General features: G+C 42.5%; 1 protein-coding gene across 1 annotated transcript; it reads left to right on the top strand.

Annotated features, from left to right (window-relative positions):
* Positions 1 to 3,116: 3,116 nt before the first annotated feature.
* PSMA1 (proteasome 20S subunit alpha 1) lies at positions 3,117 to 12,343 on the top strand. Its single transcript, XM_066627625.1, has 10 exons — positions 3,117 to 3,272; positions 5,351 to 5,395; positions 6,252 to 6,353; positions 7,444 to 7,547; positions 8,663 to 8,751; positions 9,255 to 9,325; positions 9,744 to 9,873; positions 10,092 to 10,171; positions 10,347 to 10,451; positions 12,003 to 12,343. Exons 1-10 carry the CDS (start codon positions 3,270 to 3,272, stop codon positions 12,057 to 12,059), a joined length of 786 nt encoding a protein of 261 aa, XP_066483722.1. The 5' UTR covers positions 3,117 to 3,269; the 3' UTR covers positions 12,060 to 12,343.
* The last annotated feature ends 1,347 nt before the right edge of the window (positions 12,344 to 13,690 follow it).

Genomic DNA, 13,690 nt, shown 5'->3' with positions numbered 1-13,690 from the left:
CCATGCACACATACTTATGTACTTTCCTATGGGTTGCCCATCCACGAGCCCCTCCCCCAAAGGTCACCCAGCTGCCTCATCCTTTTTTTGCTCACTGTTTTTGGAATTCTCTTTTGAGAAAGTGATGAATAAAATGGGTGTGTGTATTTGTGTGTGTGTTTATCTTTTCCAATACTTGCTTAAAGAATCATTGTGGTAGAGCTGAAGGAAAAGGAAGCCGCTGCTGCGATCCTGTTCCTGATGACTTGCTAGAAGCAGAACCAATGAGAAGAATGTTGCTTCCTTATATACCACTTTTCAACAAGAGTAGTTCACAAAGCAGTTTACATAGCAAAATAAGGACACAATCCTAACCAGGTCTATTCAGAAGTAAGTCCTATTTTGTTCAATGGGGCTTACTCTCAGGAAAGTGTGGTTAGGATTGCAGCCTAAATCAATAAACTGTTTCCTGTCACCAAAGGGTTCACAATCTAAAAAAAGATACAGAAGAGATACCAGCAACAGACATGTCAGAAAAGCCATGCTGGGATGAAGAGGAACAGTTGCTCACCCCCTGATAGGGGGGCACCACTTTAAAAGGTGCATCTTTACCAGTTAGAAGGGGCACTAAGCTTCCATTGTTCTTACCTCCACCCCCACTGGTGCTTCTTCAAAACAGACTAATATGGCACAGATTTCCCCCACGATCTCCCCATCACTGGCCACTTATGAAAAAGAGTCAGAAGAAGTGGAAAGGAGGTGGGAGCAGTAATGGAGGAGGAGGGTACACACACATTAGGGCATCTCCCCAAAATGCAGAGGAGCTATGGAACTGGGCTGCCTCAGGGCCCAATCCTACCCAATCCTACCCAATTTTCCAGTGCTGGTGCAGCAGTGCCAATGGGGCATGCACTGCATCTTGTGGTGGGGCAGCAGTCACAAAGGCCTCCTTAAAGTATGGGAACATTTGTTCCCTTAACTTGGGGCTGTATTATAGCTGCACCAGTGCTGGAAAACTGGATAGGATTGGGACCTCAGGCAGTGCTCAAGCTTCAGTCTGGCCTGTATACACATTGCAACTGTCCATCCATAAACACACACCTTTCATCCATTCATCCCGCTTACTTCTGTCAGTCTTCTCACTTCACTCCTTTGCCGGTCCTACTTACAGCACTCATCTTTAAAGTTCTGCTTGGCTCAACATGTGCTTGCGTTTCAAGGGTGAGGGACCAGAAGAGGAAGTGAGGGCAAGAGGTGAGAGAGATATTCTGCCTTCCACTCTCCTCTGCTCTTCACAGTTCCTCATTCACAATACAAACCTGTGGAGCAAGCAGGCAAAAGCAAGTTGAAAACAATAGCAGGGGGTGGATAGCAGGCTACCACCAGACATCTCCACGAGGACTTCTGTGCCCATGGGCAGCAGTGTCTTTTCTAGTGGCTGTCTGCTGGTGTTCTTTTGCATCTTTTTAGATTGTGAGCCCTTCTGGGACAGGGGGCCATTAGATATTTCATTTTCTCTGTAAACCACTTTGTGAGCTTTTGTTGAAAAGCGGTATATAAATACTGTTAATAATAATAATAATAATAATGTTGAAGACTCCTATCCTTTGCTAATTGTTTCAGGCTGGCATCCTATACCTGGGAGTAATTCCCATTGAACTTAAGCCATTTCTGCTCAATGCTGCATGTATGCAACAGGGATCAAATGATACACCTGTGGGCTGGACAGAAATGGGTTAATGAGAATAACTTCTGGATAAACATGCATAAGATTGCAGTATTAGGCACAAGTTTTATTTTGTCATGATGATCACTATTATATAATGTATTCATTTATATATCTGTAATTTCTGTTACATTGCTTGAATAGTTAGCTGTCTCCAGTACACTTCAATTGTAGAAATGTGGGATATAAAAAATGAAGGCAGATGCTTATAAACAGACCATGCAACGTATGTAGTGGAGAGAAATGTTTTGCTTCTACCTTCAGCAGCACAGCACTGCACGTCTCTAGTGTTTGCAGTCACTTCAGTTAGATTAATTTATTGCTGTTCTTCCCTGCTTTGCCCTCAGATTGAACTTTAGCTTCATAGCTTTAGGAAAATGCCACTGTAAATCCTACACTCACATAACCTATCACTGTTCACACACAAGCAGCCCAATGTTATCCAGCTCTCCAGTGTCAAGGCAACTGAGCCAATGGGGGGCTGCACTGCATATGGAGGTAATCATTGCAGCCTCCTCAAGGCAAAGGAACATTTGTTCCCTTACCTTGAGGGCTGCATTGCAGCTGCATTGGCACTGAAAAGTTGAATAGGGTCAGGCCTACACACACTTATTACAAACCCATAAGAACATAAAAAGAGTCCTGCTGGATCAGGCCAAAGGCCCATCTGGTCCAGCTTCCTGCATTCCACAGCGCCTCAGGGAGCACACAAGAGACCTGCATCCTGGTGTCCTGCCTTGTCCGCTGCACATAAGGGCATAAGGAGGGCCTGCTGGGTCAGGCTAAAGGCCCATCTGGTCCAGCTTCCTGCATCCCTGCACGTGGTGCCCTCCCCAGTCAGTTGCACATAAGAAGAGCCCTGCTGGGCCAGCCTCAGGCCCATCTGGTGCAGCCTCCTGCATTCCACAGTTCCTCAGGGAGCACAGGAGAGACTGCACCTGGCGCCCCCCTTGCACCTGGGCTTCTGAGGCAGCTACTTCTAAAATCAGGAGGGTGCACATCCCCAGCAGGGCTTGTAACCTGCGATGGACTTTTCCTCCAGAGCCCTTTCCAGTCCCCTCTGAAAGGCACCCAGGGCAGATGCCAGACCACATCCTGTGGCATGGAGTTCCACAGACCCTGCACACGCTGCATAAACACACTCTCTTCTGTCTGTGCGAACTCTCCCAGGTGCTGGTGCTGCGTGAGAGGAGCAAGGGCGCCTCTCTACCCAGCCCGCAAACTTCTGCGCGTCTCAGTGCTGCCTCTCGGACGCCCTCCTTGCCGGACCGCGCCCCGCCTCCAGCACCCGCCCGCCGCGCCCGCCCCCAGCACCTTTAAAGGCCAACAAACCTGCGCAAGCCCTCCAGCCCTCCCTGCGCATGCGCGCTGCAGAAAGCTCTGCCGAGCTCCCGCCTGCACCTCGAAGGGGAGGGGCCGTGGATCGGCGAGTTCCGATCGGCGCTCGGCTTGTGCGCCTGGGCGGAGACGGAAGGGCCGTTCTAGTCCGAACGCATCGCCTGCCGAGCTCCTCTCGCTCCCCCGGCTGGTGTGCTGCTCGTGCCGGTGTCTGAGAGCAGTCGAGATGGTGAGAGGGGGGCGATCGGGGGAGCGCGGGGGGGTCAGGAGCGGGTGGGGGGAGGCCGGCTGGCCGGCCTGCCTGCCTTGCCCCAGGCGGCGAGGGTGAGTCAGCACATCCTGGCGGCAGCCGCCCGCGCGCCGCGGCCCTTCTCCGGCCGCCTCCAGCGCACCTGCCCTGCCCCGGTCTCCCCCTCGCAGGCCTTGCCGCCCCGCCACCTTCCGGCCTAGCCTGCCCCCCCCGACACAGCGACCCCTCCGTCCCTCCTCGGCTCTCGCCTCACTTCTCAGCCCCCCTTTGTCGGGGGGGGAACAAAACTCCAGCCCCCTCCCTTGGGCAGTGAGGGCTTGCCCCGTAGGGCTGTAGTCCTGTCCATACTTACTCGGGAGTAAGCCCCATTGACTATAGTGGGACTTGCTTCTGAGTAGACATGCATAGGATTGGGCTCCAAGGCTGCAGTCCTATCCACACTTTCCTGGGAGTAAGCCCCATTGACTATAATGGGACTTGCTTCTGAGTAGACAGGCATAGGATGGGGCTCCAAGAAAGAGATTCTGTCATTGTGGTGATGTGACAGCCTCTGCCAGCCACATGTGCATCTTCACAGGCCCACCTGCCCTCTTTGTTGGCTCTTCCATGTGACCCACCTAACTTACTATTCCTGGCAGGGACATGCTGCGGGTTGGGAGGCAGGTGAGGCAGGGCCTCCCTGCTTTCCGTGTAGGTTGAGTGTGCTTGAGCACCTCACAGGTGGCAGCACTTTCCAAAGGGAGGCCCTGCCTCCACTGCCTCCCCACCCACCAACCGCATGTCCCTGATTCCTGGGGCTTTCCATCACACCTGATAAATTCACCTTGATTTTCATGGAGACAAATCCTCCACCCTTTCCTTATGACTCTGCATTTTATTCTGGTCCACTGTTTGCTTTTTGTCTGAGAAAGGAACAAAAGGACTTCAATCAAATATAGGCATACATCACATGACTGCGCTTTTTGCTATGCATCCTGGGTGACACTGAAATGTGCTGAAAGAATCTGAATTATATGCAACTAGTCTGATGTGGCACACTTTAGTCATATATACATAGTGTTTCATATACAGGTGGTCAGGCTTCTGCCTTGTAGCTTTCCACTTAGATGACATGTTTGGGATTTGCTTGATTCAAAGCCCAATCCTATCCAATTTTCCAGTGCTGGTGCTGCTGTGGCAGTGGTGTATGCACTGCTTCCTGTGTTGGGAAGGCAGTCATAGAGGCCTCCTCAAGGTATGGGAACATTTGTTCCCTTACCTCAGGGCTGCATTGAGGTTGCACTGGTGCTGGAAAGTTGGATAGGATTGGGCCCTCAGTGTAAGGAAGCAGGTTTTATAACCAACCATACCCTCTGTTTTCCTTTAGTTCTAGTTAATCAAGGCATACAGCCCTGTTCCTGTTGAAACTGAAAGCAAAACCTCCCTTGATTTTAAGAAAGCAGGATTGCCACTTTAGGCCGCAAACCTCAGCATACTTAGTCAGAAATAAGTTCCACTGTATGTGCTTCTGAACATGTTAAGGAGAGGGGCTTCAGTGAATTGGTGTACCCAAATCCTAAAGTCCTTCTCTGTTCTTGTGATTCAACTAAGGACCCAATCCTATTCAACTTTCCAGCTCCAGTGTAGCCACAATGCAGCCCCGTGGTAATGGAACACATGTTCCCATACCTTTAGAAGGTTCCAGTGACTGCCCCTCCACCACAGGATGCAATACACACTGGCACAATTGCACCAGCACTGGAAAACTGGATAGGATTGGGTCCTAAGTCCCCATACAGTTTCATTAGTTTTCAGTCATTTCAAGGCATTTTGACCTCTCCTACTTCACCTCATTTCTCTCTGTGCCTATTAGCAGACTGCCTTGTTCAGGCTCATATTAAAAAGAATATTTTTGTTTAAATATCATATAATAACTTTATGCCCTAGTAGGTTGTTCAGCAGTGTTTCTTGATTATAGTAATGTAGATCATTTTTCATAGAGAAAGTTGCTTTTTGTTTTTCTAGGTGTATATGCTATTATTCATATTAATGAATTTTGTTGTTGTTGTTGACTTCAGTTTCGCAATCAGTATGACAATGATGTCACCGTTTGGAGCCCCCAGGTATTCATTTTGCTTTTCATTACTTTGTTCTTGTTGTAGATTTCCTTCTCCCCTTCCTCCATTGCTGTATAATAGCATCAAATGATTTATGCCTAATTTCAGTAGTCAAAAGAATGTTATGGTGAAGAGTTTCAAATATCAGTTTGATAGAATATGTAGATGTTGGGGAAAGTGGTGTAGGTATTGTGAAGATTGAAATGTCTCTTTTGCTTAAAAGTTTAGAAGTATGTGTATGTAATTGTAATTTTACAGCAGCATTAGAGATTGTTGACAGGTGTACGCAAACTAGAATGGGTTAATTCCAAATAGCAGAAAGGTCCTAAAAAAAGGCTAGCCTGATCAAAATTCATGTAGTGGTATCATAATTATGCCCTGTAACTGGAACCCATAATGCATGGCAAACTTAGCTTTAATAATAGAACATACACTATGTTCTGTTGGATTGTTATTTTCTAGAAGAATAAAGGAGGTGTGTTTGGATCCCAGATGCCTCTTATTATAAAGGGTGAAGTTTTTCTAGAAAGGCAGTTGTGATACTGAGAGAGTACTTGTGTAAAACAAAATGCAACAGTGAGCTCTCTTTGACATTCCAAAGTAAAGATTGCTTGTCACTGCTGTTTGTAGCACCTTAAGAGAGAGCAATGCAAACCAATCTTCCCAGTACCCAGTGCTTACTATCAATCTGTTTGTTCGCATTGGACACAGAATATTGCAAATTATATTAGTTGTGTGATAAATATGTAAACTATTCTTCAGTAAATGTATTTGCTGCTATTAGTGGGGTACTTATGTGCTCAGTTCTCTTAGAATAATACATTTAATGGAGATATATTTTAATATGCATTTTTTTCTTTAGGGCCGAATTCACCAAATAGAATATGCAATGGAAGCTGTTAAGCAAGGCTCTGCAACAGTTGGACTGAAGTCGAAAACCCATGCTGTTCTTGTTGCTTTAAAGGTAAACTTTAGGGTAAAATTTAGGGTGACTTGTGGCTTTCCCCCTTTTTAAAAAAATGAAATTGCAGTATGCAGCATTTTATGCATGAAATGTAGTTTGTAGGAAAGCTGTTGTATAAAGCAAATCATAGCTTGAATATGTTGTGGAACATTATTGGGCATTATTTTGGATTAGTGCAATGATTTCTATGCAGGACTGCCTTTGAAGACCATCCAAAAGCTACATCTGGTGCAAAATGTAGCTATGAGACTTTTAATGGGGGACACAGTGTTATGCCTCTGTTGTTCCAGCTGCATTGGTGGCCAGTCTGTTTCCAGTGTGCTGGTTATAACTTTAAAGCCCTAAACTGCTAGGAATTGGGATATTTGAAGTGCAATCTTCCCCCATATAAACCTCCTCATATCCTGAACTCTGCTGGGGCAGAGGTGAATTGGGACGGACGTGTAGGAGGGTTTTCTAGATCCACCTAGAACTCAATGGACTTGGGAGATCCATTGGGCTCAATCTTCATTTTATTGCTCTCTAAAGACATAATTCCCTTTAAGTGTTCTAGGATTATGTTTAGTTCTAGTTTTGCTCTCATCTCTCCGATGTTTTGTTCGGTTTAATTCTGTTTTTATTCTGTCTGTTGGCAGAAGCCATTTTATCATGATACAAGCAGACATTAAAGGTTTAGAAATAATAGATTATGATGACATATTAGTGCTAATCAATTTGCCTTCCACTCACCTATTAATTGAGCTTCAGTCAGAGAAAACTGGAAAAAGTGATGTATGAGTTAGTTATTTTACAGACTATGAGTATCCTGTCAATGAAGAGCCAGATTTGGCAGGCAATCTGAAAAAGAGGTATTTTCCCCATAATGAACTTCGTTGGTAGCAAAAGTAAATTATAGTTCGCACTTTAAGTTACAAGCAGCACTGAAAAGCAGTCCACTTTTTCATGTTTCTTTTGCTGGGGCAATGACTCTCATTTGCTGTGAGAGTCTGTGGTCAGTCTTTACTATAGATGTGTAAAGAACTGCAAATTTACCATATTTGTCATCAGTGTTTTGGCTCACAACAGGTTTTGTGCTTTTTTGTGTGTGTAGAGGGCACAGTCTGAACTGGCGGCTCATCAGAAAAAAATCCTGTATGTTGACAACCACATTGGTATTTCAATTGCTGGACTTACTGCTGATGCAAGACTCCTATGGTAAACTTGCAATCTGATGTATAGTATTATCTATATTTATATTAATATTTGAAAAAAATGCATGTCAATAGAGAATGTTACAACTGAATGTTGACTGTGTCTGTGTCTTGATTCCCATTCACTCTCTTGTTTCCTTGAGCTGATAGTTAATATGAGATTTGCACATTAGTAATAGCACACTTACTGCCACAAATATGTCAGGTGTTGTATAGAACCCAGTGACATTTGCACAACCTCGTACAATCTGATTAGCATTATAACTGTTTTACCACCCTGAAAGCTATGGTGATAGGGTATACAGGGAGGCCCCTGAATTCATGGATTCCTTATAGGCATTAAAAACAGCACTTCCAGTTTTCACTGAGAATCTGGAAGTAGCATTTTTTCACTATTTTTAGTCATTCTGAGCTTGGCAGAGGCCATGGGCGGACACATGCAGCCTCTCCTGGGCTCAGAAGACCATCCAGAGGTGAGGGAAGCACAGCACAGCTTCTGGAATGGAACCCCCTGCATATATGGGGATATGCCTATACCTTTTTAAAATAACACATACCATCTAGCAGTGTAATCCTGTGCATGTTTATTTGGACATAATTTCCACTGTGTTAAACATGGCTTACTTTCTAGTACGTGTTTGGAATTACAGCTAAAACTCACTTGCACGTTATCCCATTGAGGTTCATATATTTGAGTAAACATGGTTAGGCCACAGTGTAATACTGTAGTGGTATGCATGCTTACTTGGGAATGATAGTATACTTTACTCCCAATGTAACGTACTTTACTGTCATAAAATATAATTAGTGTTTTAAGTAATATGCATAGTGACTATTATCTGTGTGCTATTTGTCCTAACAAAAATCCTGTAGGAAGAAATTGTAGTGATTTATTGAACTTATATATTTAATAGATGGGAAGCTGAGACATATTATCTAAGTTTGACCATAAAGTAGGCCTTGAGCCCAGGTACCTTGTATTTGAGCAGTGCTATCCCAGTTGACAGTCATTCTTTCTATAGAATGTAATCATAGAAATTATTGCATTTCTGAACTTATGAAATCCATGCTCAACAAGCCACCTTCTGTGTTTGTGTTCTTGTTTTGTAAATCTTACAGTAATTTCATGCGTCAGGAGTGTCTGGATTCTAGATTTGTATTTGACAGACCTCTTCCAGTGTCCCGACTAGTATCTCTGATTGGAAGTAGTATCCTTTTTTCCTACAGTTATCTTGGTGTATTTGATTATCAAGGTACTTCATAGTCTGTCAGTTGTCTTACAATTATAAATCAATTGTCTTATTTACTTTTATTATATTGCTTTTAGGGGAATTATGTTACCACAAGTTAGGTTACTAGAGGCACTGCACTTGAGTTCGAAGAGATCAAATCAGTTGATTCCTAGAGGGGGGGAAAAGTCTCAATTACAAAACAGAACGATATAAAACTGAATAAGAATCAGAATTTTTCAACACTTCTCAGCATAAAAGTAACAAAATCCATATGCTCTTTGACAGATTCACATGTGCATGTTGTATAGTTTTTTCAGCATTGTAATAACGTGTATGTGTGAAATACTGCCACTGAGCAAGTACAACAGCATTCATTTTGTCTACATAATCTGAAACAGTTTTTGTTTGAAATCAAGTGAAGAGACTTTGAATATTGGTATGAACCAGCTATTTGAGACTTGTTCCTTAGTTTATTCAAGAAACACAAATACCAACACAGCGCTATGGTAGAAGACCGTATGGTGTGGGACTTCTCATTGCAGGCTATGATGTAAGTATGTTGGTGATTTTCCCCTGATTGTTAAGAAAAATTCAATGTTTGTCATTTATCTCATGTAGAATGCAGTGGGTTGTATTTTCAGTCTAATTAGTCATGACTAGATTTCTTTATTTCAGTTTACTATTTGTATCCTTTCTGTAGGTCTTTTCATCTAAAAACAAGCATGACAATATGTTGGCAACAAAAAGAGGCTCAAATCTTACTCTAGGTCATGGGACAGTTATGATTCAAATAGCATAATTTTGGACTGTTAAATAGGAAATTCAATGTCTGAAAATTAATACTACATAAAATTTAATTATTGTTTTAATTTCTGCTGTACTGTGTGTAAAATAAAGACTGAAACATTTAAATCTCTGTGTGTTCTCATAAAAATTGATTTTAAAAAACCACTTTGTTGTTTTGATAGGATATGGGTCCCCATATCTTCCAGACATGTCCTTCTGCCAATTACTTTGATTGCAAAGCTATGTCTATTGGTGCAAGATCCCAATCAGCTCGAACTTACCTGGAGCGACACATGACTGCTTTTTCTGACTGTAAGTGTGAGACTACTTGCTTCATTACGGTACTCTATGCATGCTGTTGTATTCGTTCCCCATTTATATTTTTGGTGACTTTCTTGGTTGTTGCCAAGCAGATGACTGTCAGTCAGGTGCTTGAAGAGGGGGTGACTAATTTTAGACATATCCTTTACAACAGCAGAAACTTTTAGAACATAAGATGTAACCAAATTGGTTGTGTGTGTATTTTGCAGGTAATCTGAATGAACTAGTTAAACATGGACTGCGTGCTTTAAGAGAGACACTTCCTGCTGAACAGGATCTGACCACTAAGGTAAGTGTTTAGATTTTTCTTATTGGAGGTCTATCCTATGATCATGTAAGTGGGAGCCAGAATTCACAACTGAAATGGGTGACCTGTACTGTTTTTTGTTTAGAAGTTGTAGGCAACAGTAAAAACAAGGATCACAAAAGAGATTGACATTGGCTTTTCAATTGTCATTTAACAGAACGTTTCCATTGGGATTGTTGGTAAGGACATGGAGTTCACTATTTATGATGATGATGATGTAGCACCATTCCTGGAAGGTCTTGAAGAGAGACCACAGAGAAAGGTATGCACATTATAATAATACATTTTGTAGAATGCATCTTGCTAACTGCACTGAATCCTAAGAAGTGTTTGTGCAAGCTATCTTTCCCCATCCCCTCCTCCCTATAGCAGGTCTCTGATGCTCCCAAAATGCTTATTGAGGATTTGGGGGGGGGGTGATTTTGACAGCTATAGGGGATGTTGCTCAGAGCAGCAGCTATGGAAAGGAGAAGTAGCTGAAAGCTGTGCAGTGGGCAGCTTCTGTGAGCAGAACTCAGCTGTTGGAAGCTGCTTCCAAGCAGTTTTCTGTTATGCCTGTGAAAGGAAAGCCAGAAAGCACAAATACAATTCTTAACTGTTTAGGTCCTTTCATTTATTTCCCATCTGAGATAAGAAATAAATAAAAGGACCCAAACAGGGGAAAAAGAGATACTACAGTATCTCTGAGCTTTGATTGCATGATCTCAGAGCCACTGTTTGTAATCTTGGAGAACTCCTAGAAAATGGGTGAGGTGCCAGAGGACTGAAGATAAGCAAATTTTATTCCAATCTATTAAAAAGGAGAATTCAGGAGACTAGAGGCTGGTCATTTTGATATCAATATCTTGAAAGCTCATCAAACAAATTAAGCAGAGTAGTTTTGAGCACAGAAAATAATGGGGTGACTTCCAGGAGCCAGCATGGGTTTTTCAAGAACAGGTTGTACCAGTTTATTTTCATCTCCTTTGAAATAGTGACTATTCTGGTAGATTGTGTGGAAATGCCATGGACCTAGTGTACCTAGATTTCAGCAGAGTCTTTGTGATATCCTTGTGGATAAAATGCTAGAATGTGGACTAGATGCTACTACTTGTTAGGTGGATTGGGTGCTGGTTGAACAATTGTTGAAAACTAGCTAGTGTTGTTAAATGATACCTTCCTAGGAACAGTGCATCTAGTACTTGAAATACTGGGTTTAGTTTTGAGCACCGTGTTTTAAGAAAGACATTGATAAGTCGGAGCATAAGAACAGCAACTAAGATGTGATGGAATCTGGAAATGTAGTCTTATGAGAAACTTGTTTTTTAAAAAAGTATGTTTAGCCTGGTAAAGAGAGAACTAAGGGGTGATATGGTAGTTGAAAATGGCTATCTGAAAGGCTGTCATGCAGAAGAAGGGGGAGAACATGCTTTCTCTTGCTCCTGAGATTGACGCCAAAATCAATGGATTGAAATGACAGGAAAGCAAATGCAGATTAGACATAAGGAAGCATTTCCTAACTGTAAGAGCTGTCTGGCACTGGACCTTCTGCTTCGTGTAGTTTTCAAGCAGAGACCAGGTGGCCACCTATTGGGGATGCCTGCACTGAGCAATGGCATTGGACTAGATGACCTCCAAGATCTTTCAACTAACATTTGATTATTGGTGTAGATTAGAATATTGATCAACTGGTCCTATGCATGTATAGCCAATGAATACTGGTAGGACGATGTATTCTTTTGTAGCATTTTTGTTCTCTAGCTTGCTACCAGTGACACTTAGAGTGAATGTTGCATTCCTGCCTAAAATTTTCTTTCTTTTCCCCTCTTTTAAGACTGCTCAGCCTGCTGAAGATACTGCAGAAAAGGCAGATGAACCAATGGAGCACTAATTATTGTACATGCACTAGTTCATGGGCTACTTCAGCTGCAGTAATGCTGAAGTATTCACCTATACTTTAACAGTAATTTAACTGTGAACTAAATGCATATTGTAATGATACATTCTAGTGAGTCAGTCTGAATTGCCAAAAACCTTATGCTGGCAACAAATAATTCATAACTGACCACTTGAGAAGGAATGTCATTTTCTAGACAGTATGGAACATTGTTTTATATGAAAAACATGTTGCTTTTATGTCACAAGGCATCAAAGAAATAAATTTCTTTCTTGAAACCTCTTGTTCTGATTTGATTGTGTTAAGTCAAGGAAAACTTAGTTGAATTTTTCCTATTGTATGGTACTTACTGAAGTATTTGCTAAAGTTTTTCTTAATATTTGATTGGTTTTTTCTTGCATCAGGGTGTAGCAGAAAAGATAAATATCACACAATAACCCCCACCATCTCCAGCTTTAGAAAATGGAATGGGCCAGTGGCAACAAATGCAAAATAAAGCAAATGCCCAAAAGACAGAAAATTCTTAAAGCCTGCCATAGCCCCCCCCCCCCCCGCATCACTCTCTTTTAATTGTAACAGCCTTTTGTTAGTAGCTAGGGCATATAGTTCCAGTAACCAAATTTCATGGCTTATTGGAAATTTATTTATTATATCACACCTTTCCATACAGTGCAGCCATCAATATCAGATTAAAACGAACATAAGAACAGCCCCACTGGATCAGGCCATAGGCCCATCTAGTCCAGCTTCCTGTATCTCACAGCGGCCCATCAAATGCCCCAGGGAGCACACCAGATAACAAGAGACCTCATCCTGGTGCCCTCCCTTGCATCTGGCATTCTGACATAACCCATTTCTAAAATCAGGAGGTTGCGCATACACATCATGGCTTGTACCCCATAATGGATTTTTCCTCCAGAAACTTGTCCAATCCCCTTTTAAAGGCGTCTAGGCTAGACGCCAGCACCACATCCTGTGGCAAGGAGTTCCACAGACCGACCACACGGAGTAAAGAAATATTTTCTTTTGTCTGTCCTAACCCGCCCAACACTCAATTTTAGTGGATGTCCCCTAGTTCTGGGGACATCCACATAATCAACATAATCAACCACAGATGAAAACAAATAGAAGAGAAATTAAGCAGTATTAAAAGTACAAATTCAAGGAGCAGAGATCTAAAAAAAAAAAATCAGTAGACCAATTTAAAAGCTTTCAAAAGAGAAGTTCACTACACTGCACAAGGCCACCAGCAAAGGGAACAAGCAAATCTTCTTTGGTAGGAAGTTCTACTGTCTGAGCAGAAGTGCCAACACCTATATTTTCCTAACACCTCAACCTGGTAATCAGAATATCTTTTATAAAATAAGACAGTAGTGTTGTGACATTCATTGTGCAAAACCAGATTGCTCTGCTGACTTCTGCCAAAAGGTGACTGACTACCTGTAATCAGATTCCTGTTTCTGTTCAATAATATCTAACAATGAATATGCAATATTTACCTGTTTAAATGTCCCTTTTCTCATGCATTCTAAGCATTAAAACATCTGTATTTGGTACTTTTTAAAAGGTGATATGTGGTTTGCATTGGACTACAAATCAGAGCAGGGCACCTGGAAGAGGATGCA

The sequence above is a fragment of the Tiliqua scincoides genome, chromosome 1 (genome assembly GCF_035046505.1).
Source record: "Tiliqua scincoides isolate rTilSci1 chromosome 1, rTilSci1.hap2, whole genome shotgun sequence".
In the NCBI taxonomy this organism is placed as follows: Eukaryota; Metazoa; Chordata; class Lepidosauria; order Squamata; family Scincidae; genus Tiliqua; species Tiliqua scincoides.
This window is presented reverse-complemented; position numbering and strand designations above follow the sequence as displayed.

Excerpts from the sequence above, each read along its gene's own strand:
- PSMA1 (XM_066627625.1), top strand. Across the intron at positions 5,396-6,251 it reads TCACCGTTTGGAGCCCCCAG|GGCCGAATTCACCAAATAGA; the intron begins GTATTCATTTTG and ends TTTTTTCTTTAG. Across the intron at positions 9,326-9,743 it reads TTCTCATTGCAGGCTATGAT|GATATGGGTCCCCATATCTT; the intron begins GTAAGTATGTTG and ends TTGTTTTGATAG.